The sequence below is a fragment of the Aspergillus terreus genome, genomic scaffold (assembly GCF_000149615.1).
Source record: "Aspergillus terreus NIH2624 scaffold_7 genomic scaffold, whole genome shotgun sequence".
In the NCBI taxonomy this organism is placed as follows: domain Eukaryota; kingdom Fungi; phylum Ascomycota; class Eurotiomycetes; order Eurotiales; family Aspergillaceae; genus Aspergillus; species Aspergillus terreus.
This window is the reverse complement of record NT_165930.1, coordinates 1-19782: the sequence shown is the minus strand read 5'-3', so window position 1 is coordinate 19782 and position 19782 is coordinate 1. Positions and strand designations below refer to the sequence as shown.

Genomic DNA, 19782 nt, shown 5'->3' with positions numbered 1-19782 from the left:
GAATGTGTCCAACATTTGCACCCTTGCAGCTAATAGGCGCCCAGTCAGCCGTGAGCTAGTAATTATTGCAGCTGTTAGTATAATCAATGCAGGCCTCTCATTCTAGCACAGTCACCGCCAACCTCCTGGGCAAGTATTCCATGCAAGGGTAAATAACGCGAATACTAGGGTCTAAAAAGAACTGTAGATTGACCAGGCATACCACTATGGACACTATGGTTATAAAAAAAGATCTGATTTCTCCTTTCTATCAAAGGTACCGCAACAATTCATCAGACTGCAATAATCTTGTTTCTTCTAAAATAGCAGAGAATGCCGAATCCCGTTGACTTGGCTATTGAATCCCATCTTGCCAGCTTCAACCAAAGTGAATTGAACGCTGTTCAAGAGGACCCTTTCTTTGTAATGGACCTGGGTGAAGTCATCCGACAACATCAGCGATGGAGACGACACTTGCCCAATGTCCATCCTTTTTACGGTATGCTGCGACTACGTTCACTGGAAAGTCTAGCTGACTGTTTTCTACTATAGCCGTGAAATGCAATTCTGACCCAACACTACTCCGACTGCTCGCAGAACAAGGCACCGGATTCGATTGCGCCTCTATAGGAGAAATGCGTAGCGTCCTTAGTCTGGGGGTTGATCCGTCCCGCATTATTTTCGCTAATCCGTGTAAGAGTGCATTGTCACTGGTATTCGCTCAGATGTCAGGCGTGAACTTGGCTACATTTGACAACCTAGATGAGCTTGACTCAATCAAGACTTATCACCCAGATTGCCGACTTGTTCTTCGGATATTCGCCTGCGACGATGATGCCCTTTTGAATCTAAGCCAAAAGTTTGGCGCCCCAGAGGGGTCTCTGCTACGTTTGCTAGAACGAGCTCGCGAACTCGATCTTAATGTAACTGGAGTCAGCTTCCACGTCGGTATGCCGCGGAAAAATTGATCACGGTTGGCGCATGGTATTAACAATATATCCTTTAGGCACTGGTGCGTGCAATGCAGCTCCCTATGTTATGGCCATCCAAAATGCCAAGGTTGTATTTGAACAGGCCAAGAGATTAGGATATGATATGAATCTCTTGGATATTGGTGGTGGCTTTCAGGATCACAACTTTGAGCAAATCGCATGCCACGTGGCAGTGGCGTTGAATGATGGGCTGCCACGGGACATCCGAATCATTGCAGAACCAGGCCGCTATTATGTACGCACAGCCTATACCCTAGTGTGCAAAGTTATCTCCCGTCGGCGGCAGATTAGTGACCCGGCGAACTTGGAACCAGACATGCTGTACCAAAATGACGGTGTCTACGGGAGCTTCATGAACGTTTTAATCGAGAAAGAGAGGTTACAGCCGTCTTTAATCCCGGGCAGTCGGCACTTACACCAGCACGCCTCAAAGCGCCGATCAGGGCAGCATTGCTATTCGATTTGGGGCCCGACATGTGACAGCATTGACTGTGTCACAAAGCAGACAGTTTTCGACTCTGAGGTCAATGTGGGCGACTGGCTAAAGTACAGCAATATGGGTGGTAGGTCCTCCTTTCGCATAAGCTAACGGGCAAACACTAATCCACAATTCGATAAAGCATATACTCTTGCCACTGCTACACAGTTTAATGGGTTTCCCATACCGCAGGTTGCAATCCACATCAACAGTGAATCGCAAGGTCAAACAAAAGAATTTGTGTCTTCTGGCTTTGCTCAGCCATTTGAAAAAGTATATATGGAATCGGTTACCATATGAATTATTTAGCGGCTGCCGAAGGCATAAGCCATAGCATTATATCTTATTTGGATAGGAATAATGGTTGTTTAAATGAATTTTGTTATAGCTGTTTGATGTTTGGGTAGTGAGTTTATTATGTTTCTGGGGGAGGTAAATTTTGTGAATCTAAGTTGTTGTCCATGTGTTTTCATCAAGTCGAAACCCCAATGTTTGAGGGCATGGTTGCTCTAGTGGTTATGGGCCTATGTATAGTATAATCAGCTTGTTAAATATACTCCAACTGGTATCCTTACCAAGCGCCTCCCACATCTTCCCGGTATGGGACTGTGGGTGCAAACGAGTCCTTGCATGTCTCCAACATTTCAACAAAGTTTCTGAAGCCCTCTTTTTTAATACCCTAACTAACTGGGGGTGAACCAAGAAGCCCTTCTTAGCTCTAGGGTGCGGCGCGGGAAGGGCGCTGATTAGCTAAAATTTTCTAGGGTTGAACCTTCTTAGCTCCAACAACTAACGCTTATTAGCTCTAACTTTGTTTTACTCTGTCTCCTTCTATAGAAAAGCTATAGCTTTATAACTTAGCCAGTTGGTAAATTTGCTATTTAACTCTATCTTAGTATATTTTTAGAGTAATTACTGTGCCGAATCTTCCGTAGTAGTAGTTTAAAAACAATTACTTCTATCCTGCTAAATTTAGTAGGGAGCCGTCTGTTAACAACGATCGCTCTCTGTATAATATATATATATCTTCAGGGGCTACTAAAGTAACTCTCCCTATCTCTTTTTTTTAATCTTAATAACTCTAGATTTTTCTTATTATAAAGACTGAGCTCTTCTAGGTACTTTATCTATTTAAAGTTCTTATCTACTAATACTGTTAGTATAGAGTATAATTCTCTGAGATTAAGAAGCATCTGAAAATACAGCACCAACTACCCTATATTAATATAGTTTCTATTATCTAAGCTATTCGGTAGTGGCCCTAAATTAAGCAGGAAACTACTATTATTAGAGTGGGCATGGTTAACCGTTTTATTAACCGTTTTAGCTAAAACGGTTAAAAAATACCGCCTCAGGTATAAAGATTATAGCTTGAATATTAGGTATAATTAAATTTAAAATTGAAATTTATATATATATAAAATTATTACATAATATATATAGAAGTATATTATGTAATACATCTATAATACCGTATAATACTCAACGGTTAAAAAATACACTATAAAAAAGGGTCTAAAATTGATTAGTCATGTATTATTTACTAATATAGCGTAATAGTGGTATTTTATTACGTAATTAAATATTGTATAGCACGTGATATCTAATTTCTTTATTATAACACTATATTACATAATTTTAGTGGGTTAAATACATATTATAAAAGCTCGGTAATTAACCTGAACGGTTAAGAATGCCCACTCTAACTATTATTTAGATTTTGACTATTTTAAATAACCCGCTTCTAATACTGCTATATTACTTTAATAGCTTACTCTACTACCGTGGATTTAATCCATACTTATATATTATAACGACGCTTAAATCGCTGCGGACTTACTAGCATACTATCTACTAATAGTATTAACAACTCTGTCGCGGCCGACTGCCGCCTATTAAATAGGCTCGCAGCGAGGCTGAGCTACAGTAATTATACTAGACAGTATTATAGTAGTAAGTATTTTCTAGCGGCCGGGGATCTTACTATATCTATATTCGGTTCTCCTACGGCTGACAGTCGCCCTTACTAGCGTCCGATTAGGCGTAGCAAGTAGTTAATACAGTAATTTAAGTATAAGAGATAGCGGAGCGGGCGCAGACCTACTAGCTAATTTAATCTAATACTATTACTAACGCTAACCCGTAGCTATAGTTTATATAGTAAGCAGTGTATTTACATAATATTTCTTTTAATAATTTACTACAGAGCGTGACCGCGTCTAATCCCGCAGATTTAGCCTAAAGACAAGATTCTGTCTAAAGACAATATTATAATAGTAAGATATCAGAGAAAAAGATAATTTAATCTTACTGCTATTAACGCGGCCTGCCCCCGTCTAATAAACTTATAAATTCTATTAAGACAGCTATTTAGGCGCTGTAAAAGATAGTCGACTAGTTAGTATAAAAGAGTTAGCGGACAGTACAGCACTGCGAATTAATAATTTAGATAAAGACAATGCGTACGCAGTAGAAAAAGCTGCTGTACTATCCGCTGCTAGTATATATAGATAAAAAGAGTATTTAGCAGCACGTGTATCTATAGTAGTAAATACTAATATTTTTTATATGTATGTAGGCGCTGTATAAGTAGAAAAGCTTTATATACGATTTTACGCTGCGATAATAATAGAAATAGATATAACTATAAATAGCGGTGTAGATAGCGGATGTAATTATAACAGCGGAGAAAAAATTATAACTATAGATTATAACAGCGTGTAAGTAGGCGTATCTAGAGTTCTATGTAAAGCTACTAAACTAGCAGTAGCGTAGCTATAAGTATAAAAATACGCTAGTATATATTATAGCAGTACTAGGGTATAGCAAGAGAAAATAACAGACAGCTAACAGCTACCCACTAATTCTATTTAAAGTAATTAAGATTACACGGTTTTTTATTATATAAAAGATATTATAGTTAGATCCGGCGGCGCGGCAGATTATTAATTTATAGCAAAAGAAGTAGACAGATATACTATAGGCGCTAACTAATACTAATAATAAATTTAAAAATTTAGATAAGGGGTATGTTAGTAGGTTACTATTAAGTAGTTCTGTTCTATTATCTATAGATAGTAATTTTCTATTATTTTAGACTGATTATTTCCGCGAGTCGTTAAGTAAATAGTTAAATAAGAGATTTAGAACGCCGATTTATCTAATTAGAAGTTTTTCTATACTCTGTCGGCCTATATTTAGCGGTGCTCTGTTTCATAGCGCCCTATCTAGTAGCTTTATATTAACTACCTTACGCGGAAGTAGGCGGATATTTTCTAAGTAGATTAAGTAGATAGTATAGCGGTTTATAATCTAGAAGATATAGAGGCTAATATAGACGCTGCTTAACTAGCGCACGTACAGGCTAAAGATCTACTTTAATAGTATAGTATCAGGGTACGTAGCATAGATAAAAGCGGACAAAATCTTATATAAAAATATCTAGTTTATAATAGAGGGGTTTCGGGGGTTTATATATAGATTAGTAGAGATAATAAAAGATTTATTATATAAGCTACTCTTTACTAAGATATTCCCAGCGATTTTATAGGCGAAACTGTATAATAATTCTATAAAAAATATATTTAGCTAGAGCTTTCTCCGCGATAGCCGTATACTATAGCTAGTAGTAGAACAGTAGTAGCTAATTAATTAAGTATAGAACAATCTGTAGTTATTAGAGTGGGCATGGTTAACCGTTTTATTAACCGTTTTAGCTAAAACGGTTAAAAAATACCGCCTTAGGTATAAAGATTATAGCTTGAATATTAGGTATAATTAAATTTAAAATTGAAATTTATATATATATAATATTATTATATAATATATATAGAACTATATTAAGTAATACATCTATAATACCGTATAATACTCAACGGTTAAAAAATACACTATAAAAAAGGGTCTAAAATTGATTAGTCATGTATTATTTACTAATATAGCGTAATAGTGGTATTTTATTACGTAATTAAATATTTTATGGCACGTGATATCTAATTTCTTTATTATAACACTATATTACATAATTTTAGTGGGTTAAATACATATTATAAAAGCTCGGTAATTAACCTGAACGGTTAAGAATGCCCACTCTAGTAGTTATAGTATAAGTTTATTTATATCTACTATTTCTACCTCTGCTAAATACAGCGGTATTTTAACTATATTGCTTAATTTAAAGAAAAATTAGTAGTGCTTGTATATATAGTCGCTAGATAATCCGGACGAATTTTTAAGTTACTTAGTTTATAGTATATTAATATAGATTATAACCGTCGGCGTAATATATATATTAAAAATAGTATAGTTATACTAGTTAGTGTATATTACAAGGGCTTCTACGCTAGTAATAATATAAAGATTATTTATTAATATTTGCTCTAGAAGATTAGTGCGCTATTTATATAATCTCTAACTAGTAGTACTATTTATTTAACAGCTTAAGATTATTAGATTTCTCTCTACGGTTAAGGCGTATAATAGCTTAAATAGATTTAGAGCCGGATTTTTAACTATAGTTCTATAATCTATTTTAATTATAGTTAAAATTCTGTCTGCTCTTAATCTCTTATCTAAAGATAGCTTATTTTAAAATAAGATTTTAACCGGAGTTAATCTCGCGCGGTTAGCTCCGATTAAAAATCTCTTTATTTTGTTTAGAGGCGAATTATTCTACTTATCTATAGGCTATATATCGCGGAATATATTATATCTTTAGAGAGCTAATCCCGGTATCGGCCGACTATAGATATTAGATTAGTTCTGTTAGATATTATAATAGGAGATATAGACGCAGCTAAGCCGAAAAGATATTAAGATTCTAGTATACTAGAATATTACCGTCGAGATTAGTCGGCGGTTTCTACGGCTAGGCAGCTAGTTTATCTATAATTAGCAGAATAAGTAGAAGACAGAGCTTGTAAAAATCAATACTAATAATAAAAATTATCTAAACTCTGTATAGTAGGTTAGCTATATTACTAATCTTTAGATAATATACTTATTTTATCTTGCGAGGTTAATCTATAGACGCTAGATAATAGAAATAGCGGGGATAATAACATACTAATAAACTATATTTCGGCTTAGCAGTAAGAACTAGTACTAATTTCTTAGGTTTATATCAGTGTAGGTGACGGAGCTGCCTATAGTATTAAATAAATATAAATAGACGCTGTAAGAGAAGATAGTAGGCGAGTATTAGGTATAGTAGCTACACTAATTAAACTAGGCTAATATAACGTAGGCGGCGCGGTAGATAATAAGATAATAGAATCTCTAGCTACGGGGGGTGTAGGGCCTAGCGCTATAAGCTATTTAGAATAAAAAAAGCCCTGTAGTTGCGATAATACTAATAAATAGAGATAAGAGTATGCTGTTTATACTCCCTGCGTAGCTAGAGCCGGAGAAGATAATAATTATAGTAGTGCTACTACTGTTATTGCAGTAGGATTTACAGTAGCAGTGCTAGTAGCTAGAGATTATATATATAGCGTAGAAGAGCCGCTATTAGAGTGGGCATTCTTAACCGTTCAGGTTAATTACCGAGCTTTTATAATATGTATTTAACCCACTAAAATTATGTAATATAGTGTTATAATAAAGAAATTAGATATCACGTGCTATACAATATTTAATTACGTAATAAAATACCACTATTACGCTATATTAGTAAATAATACATGACTAATCAATTTTAGACCCTTTTTTATAGTGTATTTTTTAACCGTTGAGTATTATACGGTATTATAGATGTATTACGTAATATAGTTCTATATATATTATATAATAATATTATATATATATAAATTTTAATTTTAAATTTAATTATACCTAATATTCAAGCTATAATCTTTATACCTGAGGCGGTATTTTTTAACCGTTTTAGCTAAAACGGTTAATAAAACGGTTAACCATGCCCACTCTAGCCGCTATCCGCCGGATAATATATTAATTATACTAGTTACGTCTGAATCAACCAAATATCCCAACTTCTATTTATTTATTAATTAGCTGCGGGTGTAGTAGTAGCTAAACTAAATTATAGTAGATAAGTATTATATAGTATTATTAGATTAGACTAACTTTCGGCCGGCGATATATTAACTTAGCTATTTAATATAGTTCTATATATAGATAGTATATCTAACTGCTATACTACCTTCTATAGAGAAGATATGTTTTTTCCTGTATATTTAGTACGCCTTTAATACTGTACATATATTTCGTGGCTATATAAGTCAGGGGAATATCCGCTATATAGTTTGGCGCTCTTCTATACCTATAGAGACGTCTTATAAGTTATCTGTATAGCTTAAGACTACGGTTATACAGCGATTTATTTAGTATTAGATATAGTAGGTACAGCCCGGGAAGGTAGTAATCTATACACCGATTATAAGCTAGGTAATAGTAATAGCGCGGCTACTAAGCTATCTAATATACTATAGTAGATAGTCTAATTAAGTAGGGATACTGCAGCGGTTTATAGATAGAACAACGCTGGTGTTGGTAGCAACTAGTGCGCTAAGAATAAAGATTAATATTCCTAATATTCGATATATTATCTATCTAAGGCTGCTTTAAATATTACTAGATTACGCGTAGAAGAGTAGGCGTGTAAGATAGAATAGATAGACTAGCCGGGCGATTCTTATTTAGCTATTTAGATAGGACGGGCCGGCGGTATAGATATATAAGATATCTGTAGCAGAATAGGAGTAAATATAGAGCTATCTATAGGCATCGTACTGTTAATAGATACTTAACCAGTATTTAGACGGGGCCGTTAATAGCGATCTTCGGCAGAACTGTTCTAACTATCCGGAGAAGATGCTATATAACTAGTACTAGCTATTAGTAGAAAAAGATATAGTAGCGCTATCGGTTTAATCTAGTCTATCTCCCATGCCGGCGGTTAATCTATTATTCTATCTCCACGCTGTTAATACTTTATCTTCTTGCCTATCTTCTCGCCTATCTTCTCGCCTATCTTCTCGCCTATTTTCTTATCTATCTTCTTGCTTATCTTGCAGCCTATCTCACAGCGAGTTGCTTATCTTCTAAGGCCCTACCTACTCCCTAGGGCGTAATCAACCGCGCCCTCGGTCGCTTTTCTCGCCCGCTAATTTGCTTGATTTCGATGTTTCTGCGTGCTCCCGTCTCGTCCAGTGCGTGTCTTAAACACGCCTACTTTAGTGAATAATATATACTATAGGTATACTATACTATATACTATAGTTTTTTCAAGGAAGCCTTTCTTAGGGGTAACCTCTCCGCGTAATCCCTATATTTAAATATATTAATAAATTTATTACGTATTTCCGCGTCGCTAAACGCGTTTATAATTAATCTCTAATAGTCTTATATTAAAGATAGTTCTTTCTTCTATTTCTCTCTTGTACCGTTGTTCTTGTTTATTCTAGCCTTCTGCTATTCCATAAACAGTAAATATATTTATCTATCTATTTATTAATCTAGGTATATACGTAGTGTTATTTCTAGGCCTACTATTATCTGTCTCCTCTAATAAATCTCTTTACCTATTATAGACCCTCTTAAGTTTAGATCTGTAAGCTCTGCTAGTTCGTAGTTCTTTTAAAGAATCTATAGGCTTATCTCCGTATTCGTTATTTTACCTATCCTACTACAACTACTAGAGTTTTCTAATAAAAGGCCTACTAGCGAATATCTAAACAGCCCTAGCTAGACCCGATCTAAGAGCCCTGTATTTATTCTAATACTAAAAATCCGCCGATTTTAAACCTGCCGGTATATACTGGGTATTAGTGTTTACAGTGTAGCTATATCGTCCGAGCTACAGGAGCTCTTTCTAAATATATTCGGAAGATTTATCCGGAACTAAGCTAACTAATTAGTTGTTAGGGTGCGACTGTCTATTTCTAAGAGCTTAAAATTTTTTACCGGGGCTAGCCGGTGAGCTGCCAGCGATTTTTCCCTATAGTTATAGATAGTAGTTTCTTCGCCGTTACCCCGCGTGCGTAAGTTAAGCGGGCTTAATAAGTATAAGCGCTAATCTTAGCCGAGTTTATCCGCGCTTAGATTAAGGAGGCCTTTAAACAGAATCTTAAGAATAAAAAAAGATAAATCTAGCAGATTCTCCCGCGGAAATATACGACTAAGGTCTTATCTTAACTAAAGCTTACTTAATAGCCTAAGTACCTAGGGTCCTGTAATCTAGCAGTAGCGGCTAACCTTAGTGTTTTTTCTAATTCTAAATAAAAGCCTCTGGTAATCCTGCTTGTTAAGAGCGTTAAGCAGTTTATCTAGCAGTCTTACTAGATAATTAAGAATTACTACATTAATAAGTTTAATTAGATTACTATTAATATCTTTTTTATATAACGACCTAAGATCTAAGATCGACTAATTTAGATTTATCTAAAGCTGACGATTTACGTGTTTTACCGGCGGGTATAGCAGCGGCTAATCTATTTTATCTATTAGATAAGCTGCTTAGACTAGACGATTCTACTCCGCTATTAATTTACGTCGGCCTAGCTCGCGGCGTTAGACTAGATAGTTAAAGCTAGGATCTAGCTACTCCGGCAAACAAGAATAACTATAGCTATAATAACTACTACTGCCGTTACCGCTGCTGTTACTTCTATAGCTACAGCTACCAGCCTAGCTAAGCAGAAAAGGCTTAACTAAGCCTGCCTAGACCTGTCAATTACTCTGTTAGACTATTTTTTAAAAGGAGAGCTCTATAAGAATACTTTAGTAGGCTTTCTTACTGTTTTTAGAATTAATCCCTAGCGTTAGATGTTCCGAGATCTCTACGCTTATATCTATTATCTTTCTAGGCTAGTGAAGATTATATAGATACTTATTGCGGAATAGATAGTTACTTTAGTAAAGCGTAGATTTATAGCTTATTTAACAGACGTCTTAGAGAATATATAACTCTAGTTTCTTCTCTTTAGAATACAGACTTTCTTTAGCTAAATTATCTGCTTTCAGACTTACAGTAAGAAGATCTAGAACAACACAATCAGCCTTAGCTATATTTATTAAAGTAATAATAAGCAGATTTTTAGCTACCGCGATCTCTGTCTAAATATAACTAGCCTCTATAATTTTATCCGTATTTAGATAGAGCTCGCGTAACAGAGCTTAGAAAATCTCTTTCTTTTCTATAATAAGGAGACGCGAGAGAAGGTTATTTTTATCTTGCCTCTAGACTAGCTGTAAAATAATCCGGTTAATAATACACGCAGATAAAACTTTCTATAATATTCTAGAAACAGAAAAGTACTAAGTCTTTCCAGTAAGCAATAGCTAATAAATTAGATTTTAACTACGGACTAGCTGCGGGCCAAATTCTTTAATATTTAATCTAGTAATTTTTAAGTCGTTTAACGGTTGGCCGCGGTTAATCAGTATCTTTAGCAGATAGACTAGTTTTTAAAGCAACTGCTGCTGCTTATTTATATTACCGCCAGATAGCTAGAACAGAGGATTAAACTTATTAGTCTTCGGTATAGTAATACCCTCTATAGACGCTATTAAAATATCTTTATTAAATATAGGCTAGTAAGCACGGTAACCTTCTATTATAAAAAGTATTTAATTAGTAACTCTACGAAGATTATCTACTAGTATTTATTTAAGCTAATTAGCGAGCTTCTAGTTTACTATCTCTAGTTAATTTTACCTTTTTAATAGGCGATCTAATAATTTATCTACTAATTAATAGGTCCGCGGTCGTTGTTTCTCTGGCCTAAAACAACGGAGAGTACTTAGGACCTAAGCTAACTACGGACTGTCCTGTAATGTAAAATAAAAATTTATCTATAGACGAAGCTGAATATTATTTTCTATTAATATATTGCTATTGCTATCTCGCGTGTTTATCTTAAATACAGCGGGTTTAAACGGGACTATAGCACAGATTCGGCCGCGTTTAACAAGCAGACTAGCTATAGAATCTAGATAGTAAGGACTGTGTACGCGTAGGGTCTGTAAAAAGCGCTTAGCTATATAAAAGAATAGTAATAATAGTATCGGGCGATTAGCCGCGAGTAGCATTAGTTTTTAAACTTTACAGTCTTTTTAGGACCGCGGAAGCATTCTATAGAGAATCTATTAGAGAGTGTAAGGGCGAAGCAGACCTACATCTCTATTAAAATAAAGGAGAACTAAGCTCCTAAGTAATACTTTTCTCTTTTTTTTTTTATTTCTGAAATACGCCAGGTGATAGTTGCTTATATATATAGATATATATATTACTATAGAATAATTATATTAGTTAGAATAGGGGTTCTCCTGAGGAAGCCTTCCTCTAGACCTCTTAGATATATTATTTTTAGATATTTAGGAATGGGTTTCGTAGAATTCTTTAGAGCCCTGAATAGGAAGAGGGGAAACTGTAGAATAACCCTATAATATAGTAGCTAATTAATTAGGTATAGGACGAGCCGCCGCTATAGGGCGAGTTTATTCAAACTTATCACTTCTATTCTCTCTTCTAAAATATAACACTAGTGAGTACGTATAATAAGGGGTTTTAATACTAGCAACAAGACTAAAATTACTTAGAGATATCAGCGAATATCCCGGCAACAGCGTCTTAATAGCGCGCCTATAAGCCTATTATTAGCGTGCCCTAGCGGACTGTCTTCCTACCTAAGCAGGGCTAGCTAATTTAATTATTATAGAATTAACACGTGGGACTCTTCTGTAACGCCTCTTTACCCTACAGATAGAGCTTTATTTATACGATGGATTAACTAGGATGTATCAACAATAAAGACACAGCTGCCGGCCCTAACTAACTAAAGTTAAATAACTAAGAGCTTGGTCGGCCTAGAATTCCGCGCGGGAAGGCCGCTAATTAGCTAAAATTTTTTAGGGTTAATCTATGGTTAGTTTCCCTAGAAGGAGCTTGGTCGGTTTCGGTTTAATTCTCTCTTTTATCTACTACAGTATAACTATAAATTTCTAATTTTACTAGTTAGCAGATTGGCCATTTAACTCTAACTCTGTATTATTTTAATATATTTACTTGATTGTACGTTAGATAGTAGTGGTTTAAAAGTAGTAGGTAGTTAGGATAGATTTTAGTAGGATGCCGCCTGTCTAATCTAATCTATACATGCTTTCTTATACTAGTATTTATATATATCTTTTTTAGGGGGAACAGTGCATCACCCCACCACATTTTATCTTTTTATTATTATCTACCATTACTATTTAGAATAGAAACTAAGCTCTTCTCTGCTCTCCTAGAATTAAAAGTACTTATCTACTATTTCTGCTAGTATAATATCCGACCGGTTAAGCTAGAGAATTATCTTAAAAAGCAGTATTAACTGCCGTATAGCAATATCGTCGCTATTGTCCAGGCAATTTAGTAGTAGCTTTAGATTGCGCAGAATAGCTCTGCGATTTAGATTCTAACGGTCTTAAATAACCCGCTGCCTATTCTGCTATATTATTTAAATAGCTTTCTCTACTAATATAGCGCTAAGCCGTGCTGCTTTATTGCGTCGAATCTCGACTCTTTACAGAAGTATTGGCGCTAAGTTTATTAATAGTTATAACAGACCTGCCGTAACCAACTACTACTTGCAGAATAGGCTCGTAGTAAGGCTGTATTACAGTAATTATATTAGACAGTCTTATAATAGTAAGTATTTTCTAGTAGCCGCGGATCGTATTATATCTAGATTTAATATCCCGACGGCTGATAGTCTTCTTTATCGGCGCCTGATTAGGCGTAGCAGACAGTTGATACAGTAATTTAAGCGTAGAAGACAGCGGAATAGATCTAAAAAAACGCGCCGATTTAAGCCGATTTTATTACTAACGCTAACCTATAGCTATAATTTATATAGTAGGCAGTGTATTTACACGAGATTCCCTTTAATAACTTACTATAGAGCGTGACGGCGCCTAATCCCGAGGGTTTAGCCTAAAGGCGAGATTCTGCCTAAAGACGATATTGCGGGGGCTATAGCAATAATAAGGGCTTAAAGAAGGAGATTATTTACTCTTAACGCTGTCGATTCTAACCGCCCCTTATTAACGCCCTAGCGGATTTAATTAAAACCGCTATCTAAGCGCTATAGGATACTGTTAACTAATTAGCGCGGAAGAGTTAACAGACAGTATAGTACTGCGGATTAGCGATTTAGATAGAGATAGTATGCACGTAGTAGAAAGAGCTATTATATCACGCCATAGGGTGTTTGCCGACTAGACTTAGAGTCCCAACAACGTCGATGCCATGTAAAAATTCGCTGAGGTATAGAGTAGCTAATGCACAATCCTGCCCTTCAATCAGAATTTTAATATCTTCTTCCGTTCGCGTGGAATCGTTAGCCAAAGTTGGCAACTTTTGAGGTTTTCCGGGTGGAAGATTACTTAATCATCCCGCTCGACTTAACGTCTCAAAACTAAGCCTTTTTCGATTAAATTCCTCAACACTAAACTACTTTCAGATTTGTCCTCAACACTAGACCTATTTTGGTTTTATATTCTAATCACCTCTACTTCCTGGCATACTGTACACTGCTTCTTTCAACCGCTATGCTTCGCACATTCTGACACTGGTTTACTTATAAGGAAAGTGTAAGACTTTCGGTCATGTCCGAAAACCTTGCTATCGGTTGCCTGGCTAGGGAAGGTTGTAATAATGCGTTGTTTTAAGATCATCTTCGAGACAGAATAGAAACCGACCTATTCATCCTGTTACCCCTTTTTCTTATTTCAACTTTCGACGACCAAGGCACTTGAAATCTCTCTATCTTATAGCGCCGCCTACTTTCTCTCCCCTCTCTTAGGCTTCGGTTCTAGTGATTCTTCCGTTATTATGTCTCCCCTTAACTCTACTTCCACCCGAAAGCGCGGTCGGCCCCCCAAGTATCAGTCTGCAGAAGAGCGACAGGCCGCGAAGATAACACGACAACGAAATCAGCGACAAGCCGCCCAAGCGGCTAAACGCAACACCTTCTTTGATGAATACTACTCGGCCGGTCCATCTGCAACTGGTGAACGCCCGATCGCTCTTGTTCCTGGCATAGCGGCGTTGTCGGTGACCCATGAACTGGAAGAGTTGCTCCCGCCGTTAAGCCCCAATCCAGCTCCTCTGGAGCTCGAAGATAGCTCTATCCTAATTGACGAGCCGCCTCTAGAGCTCAACAGTCTCGAACCTGCCGCTAGTCCTACCCCTAACCTTCCCGAACAGTCCCGACCCGACGCACAGTGAGCACCTCGAGGGTGATCTATCAAATTTAGAAACCGGAAGCCCTGCCCCAGCGGCTGCCGAGGATGGCGAGGATGTTTGCACGCTGGCACGCGTGCTGGCCGACCAGCTATATCAGCATCACGGCTGTTGTCGGGAGTGCCATGAGCAGGCCTGCGCGGCGCACCAAGAGACGCATTCGGTTCATACCGGGCTGGGGGAGTATGTGGACCAGATTAATATCGCTGGCGATTTCCCGGATGTGCTGGGCTCGGCTACAATCGCGGCCCGCGAGTCCAATCTCGCCCAGCAAGTCACCAAGGCACGAAAACAACAGATCTACTGCGGCATCGATCCTCACAAGCCCGATGAATCCCCAACGCATCTCTGCGTGGCAGCCGACCATCGTCCCGATCCTTCCTTGGGCGTGACTGTTGATATCGATAGCGTGGGTGGGTTTGTCAGTAGTCTGGCGGTAGCTCGTCGGGGGATCCGATGGCATCCTACGCAGATGGCGGTGTCCGACCTCCAGTCCAGCCTGCATATAGATCCGGTTTCAGTCCAGTATTTCGACTCAACCGGGCAGGCCCACCATGTTCGCCGGCCGGTCCATCAAGTGCCGCACTATACCTTTGGTCGTCTAATTGGATTCGAAGATATCTCTCTGTATCTGCTCTTTCCCCGACTGTACCGGGAAGATCAGCAATCCAGCTGTCTGCTAGACCAGGATTTCCAGCAATGGACGGACGATATCCTCCTCCCAATCATCAATCGGTGTTATTCCGGCGACCTAATCCAGCACTACCCCTCTAGCTTTGACCATAGCCGGCTGAACGCAACCGCCCGGGGAGTAGAAATGCGGTCCCAGCGAGTGGATCCCATCCCCCGCGAGCAGCTCCTTGCCTACTTTCTTCCTCCCGAGGCGCTTCCTACGATCTGGGAACAGATTCTAGAGGCGACCCACCGCCCCGGATGCCACCAGTTTCAGGATCTCAAGATTCTGATCGAGGGGAAAAACCTAAAGACCTTGACTAAGGCAGACACATTAGCCGATCTCATGGCGGGCTTTCAACAACACTGGCAGAACGCTATTAATGAGGACTATCTCGCTGAGCCGTTCTTCTACGACCTTGGAAAAGAAACCTGCCCCAACCACGGCGAGCGAGCGAGAGAGGCCGCCAGCAATCTTTACTCTGGCGGCGTTGTTGCCTGAACGCGTATAGCCAGTGGATCCCATAGCAAGCAGCCAGCGGACGCGCCCCCATGCTCTGCAGCACTTCTACCCAATCAGTATGCTAGAAGACACCGGCAGCCTGACGTTAGAGACCCGGCGAACATCACCGCAGCGGCGGGCCGGTCTCTATTATAGTCAATTCTACGCTAGTGTGAAAGAGGTCTTCGCCGCCGGCAATACATATCCATTTACCAATACTGCAACGGAGACCTTGGCGCTGGATCCCCAGCTTCGCAAGACGTGGCAGACCGTTGGCGGTGGTCTTAGCCATAATCCGATCGCGCTCAACCGGGCCTATCTCACCACAAAGCAACGGTGCCATGCTGCGTTACAAGGATCGGTCCCTAAGGTCTTTGGCCTGCGCGAAGAGCACCGGGTCTCTCACGCTTTATTTTGTCAGATTCTGCACGAATTTCAGACCCGGCAACAGTCTACCACCCGATTTCTGGGTTCTGGAGATCGGGTCGAGAGTTACTACGCTTTGCCGACCTTGACGCTTCTTCGCTGGTTCCGATGGAATATCAACAAGTTTTGTGTTGGGTTTGAAATGGTGTACAGCTTAAATGACCGGCATTTTGTGACCTGGGAGCATACCCGGGTCATGTTAATGTTCCTCCGCTGCCTTCCATTCTCCTACTCCGGCGGCCTTTTGGAGCGGGTCTCCGGCTGTTGGCGCGATGTCTGGTTTCGCCCGGATCCCACCCAGCCGGACGGTCTTCGGCGGTGCGAGGGGCTGGGCTTCCAGCGGAATATGCAGCAATTTGGGTACGGCTGGTTCCTGGAGAAGATAGATTGGGAGATGATGGTGTTCCGACAGCCGGCCACGCAATACATCCAATTCAACAACCCGTCGCTCCAAGCCGCGTACCACGCGCGTTATTCCCAGGTGCGGGATGTTCGCACGGACTTCATTCGCATCAGCCAGATCCACCAGTGGATGACCGAGTTTAGCAGTATTCCTACCTGCCAAGACTATCTGCAGAAATATCTGCGGCAGCTGTGTTTGCGGGCCTTTCGCAAGGATGTTTTTACGCAGATCAAACGGCTTCTAAAGCCTGAATCCGTAAGCGCAGCGTTAGCGGGAGAGATCCCGCTCTGCTGGCCGAGTCTCGAAGGCGCGCTGCAGACCCAACACTGTCCGCCCTATATTGCGTCGGGGAACCGCATGGCGGTCAAACATATTAATGTCCTTTTTACATGGCTATGGGAGTGGCGCGATGGCCGATTCGAACGAAAAGGATGGGATCACAAGCCCTACCGACTTCTTTATCAAAAGAGCTTCGAGGTGATTACCCTGATCCAAGGCAAGGACGCCGCTCGTCAGTGGAAACAGGGTCTAAAAGATTCCTTTATTCAGAGCCATTGGATGCTTCCCTATCCTCAGAACAATAGCTTCATGCGAAAGTCTAAGGAGAGTGGCCAGGTGATGTGGTGGTCCAGCGTGCATCGCGGGATGGATCTGTACTACCACGAGCTGAATATGTTTGACCGCCCCTTTCCGGCGTCCTATATCAAGCATCATCCGACGACCGGTTGGAGCCCATCGCAGCCCTCTCTCGCCCATCTTGACTATACAATTGAACCTGAACAGCGCCTTCTGCATCTATCAGATCCCGAGCTCTATCAGACCCTACGCGACCTACAGAGCCAATGGACGTCGCCAGATAGGCCGCCCCAACGACCGGTACACCAATCTTCGCGAGTAATTTTTGAGAATCAGGAGCGGATCCAGAATCCATTTGATCCGATCACTGGTCCGGTTGAGACATGGTCGATCTCCGCGTGTAGCCGGAAGCTCCATCCCGCTCTATATAAATATGAGATTCTTCACCACCGTCGGCAGTGCGTCCAGCGTCGTCGCCATCCCTCCTCCTACCCGGACTATTACTCTGACACTGAGCCCGAGCCTCCGGCCGAAAATGATGAGCAAACCTCCGATGAAGAGGGAATCGAACCGCAGAAAGCCCGGCTGATCCAGTATATTCAGCAGATCGAGAAGCGGATGTACGAACTCATCTGTCGCGATCGTAAGCAATATAATCGACCTCGCCTGGACGAAGGCACGATTAAGGCTTTTGCTCCTCAATTACGCCGACTGCCTGCACATGATTTTTCACTCTTACTATTACTGCAGATTCCTGCAGAGGTAATCAAAGAGGAAAAAGAGAACCGGAAACGACAAAAGCCATACGCATGGATCCGCCCCTTGTAATATTCGATTCCGAAGTAAGGCAGGCATTAGCAATTTATTCTCTTTTCCGTGCTAGTTCTGGTTTTTTACTTTCTTGTAGGCGCGCAGTACCCCCAGCATAGCGATTATATGACTATCTCAGAAGTGAACCGGCCGGTGGAATCCTAGGGCACTTTTCAGTCATGACTGGAAATTAGACATGACCGAATAATCGCCAGTAGGACGGTTATTCTATTTAGATATGCTGACCGAACTCCTACATTACTTTGATAGGGACCGATCTGCAGACGTTTTCCATAGGCGGATGCGGGTCCCTATTCACTAACGCAGAGCCCCACCTCTATAGATCTCCCGCAAACCTTAATTCTGTCTTACTTTATATCAGTCTCTAGGATCTTAAACGGTCATCCTGGGGCCTTAGCCTGTCAAAAATACCACAACAATGCCCTACCCCAGAAGCCCCGGGGTAGCGGCCCTCCGCTACCATTCGGGTTCGGCGGATTGGTATGGGCGCTAGGGTTTGGGGTCCGCGTCCGCTGGATTTGCCCGCTTCCCACCCGTTACTTTTGGGCTTCCCGGCGGCCGGGCGCGCTGAAACTTGGCTCCCTTCCTCGGCGGCCATTTCTTTCCCTTCTGTTTGATTTTGATCGCGATCGCTCGTGCGGTGCGCTGGTAAATGTCCTCCAAAGTCGATGGGTGTGCGGACGGAATTTTTGATGGGGTGCGGGTTCGCCGCCACCCGTACCCTATAGTTCTCTTCCCGGAGTATAATATTACTGACTTACTATAGTATTCCCGCCCCCTGAATCGGAAGACTGCTTAGATATCTATTCGTTTCTATCTGTTCCTGTTGGTTCGTTCCTCTCGCGATCGTTGTTCCTATACTACTTACCGAGCGTAGATTCTTTTATTTCTCCTTTTTTTTTAATCCAATGGCTGATAAGCTCTTCGAGCGCATCCCGCGGCTGCGGGTGATGATCTGTCGCCAGTGTCAATATGGCGTCTGGCCCGGCGAGGCCGAGCGGCATCTGAAGCGACAGCACCAGCTTGACTGTCCGACGGTCGCGCGTCTGGTGCACGAGATCCAGCAGTGGACGGACGTCGCGGCCCACGGCCAGGCAGCGCAGATACCCCACGCATTAGACGAACCGCTCCCGATCCTCCCATGCTATGCGCAGGGGATTTTATGCCGCCGGGATCCCGCGACGTGCCATTATCTGGTGTCTAGCATGAAAGCGATGCGGACGCACTGGCAGCGCGTCCATCGGTGGTCCCAGTACCCCGAGCGTGGCCGCGCCCCGCAGTCCCAGCGGGGCGGCGCGCGAGGCCGAGCTGCAGCGGTCGTACGAGATCGTGTCGTACCAGCAGCTGTTTCCCTCGCGCGCGGGCTCGCACTACATCCACATCCGGTTCCCGCACGGCCGGGCGCCGCCACCCCCCCCGACCCAGTCAGGCCCAGCAGGCGATCGATGCGGGTGGTGCAGGCGTGGGAGCAGGCCGAGGCCCGCCCGTCGACAGGCCCCCGTCGAACCCACGCAGCCCCACGACGCGAACCCGTGGCTGCGCATGACGCAGTGGAACCGAGTATCTGAAGGAGATCCCTGCCGGCCGACTTGCTGCGCAGCGTGGAGGCCCCCCGACCCCGACACGGCCGACCCGTGAAGCAGGGGGTGCTGATCCTGTACCACACGGTGGAACCAG

At 41.2% G+C, this 19782-nt stretch overlaps 4 protein-coding genes across 4 annotated transcripts; all 4 read left to right on the top strand.

Annotated features, from left to right (window-relative positions):
- Positions 1-614: 614 nt before the first annotated feature.
- On the top strand, positions 615-1821 carry ATEG_04936 (type III PLP-dependent enzyme; the record flags this gene model as incomplete). Its single annotated transcript, XM_001214114.1, has 3 exons — positions 615-927; positions 986-1534; positions 1805-1821. The coding sequence occupies 3 exons, from the start codon at positions 615-617 to the stop codon at positions 1819-1821; spliced, it is 879 nt and encodes a 292-aa protein (XP_001214114.1).
- A 12463-nt stretch (positions 1822-14284) lies between these two features.
- Positions 14285-15869, top strand: ATEG_04935 (uncharacterized protein; the record flags this gene model as incomplete). The annotated part of the gene is made up of 2 exons (XM_001214113.1): positions 14285-14502; positions 14660-15869. The coding sequence occupies 2 exons, from the start codon at positions 14285-14287 to the stop codon at positions 15867-15869; spliced, it is 1428 nt and encodes a 475-aa protein (XP_001214113.1).
- A 568-nt stretch (positions 15870-16437) lies between these two features.
- On the top strand, positions 16438-18102 carry ATEG_04934 (uncharacterized protein; the record flags this gene model as incomplete). The annotated part of the gene is made up of 1 exon (XM_001214112.1): positions 16438-18102. The coding sequence occupies one exon, from the start codon at positions 16438-16440 to the stop codon at positions 18100-18102; it is 1665 nt and encodes a 554-aa protein (XP_001214112.1).
- Positions 18103-19013: 911 nt separating this feature from the next.
- On the top strand, positions 19014-19673 carry ATEG_04933 (uncharacterized protein; the record flags this gene model as incomplete). The annotated part of the gene is made up of 1 exon (XM_001214111.1): positions 19014-19673. One exon carries the CDS (start codon positions 19014-19016, stop codon positions 19671-19673), a length of 660 nt encoding a protein of 219 aa, XP_001214111.1.
- Positions 19674-19782: the final 109 nt, after the last annotated feature.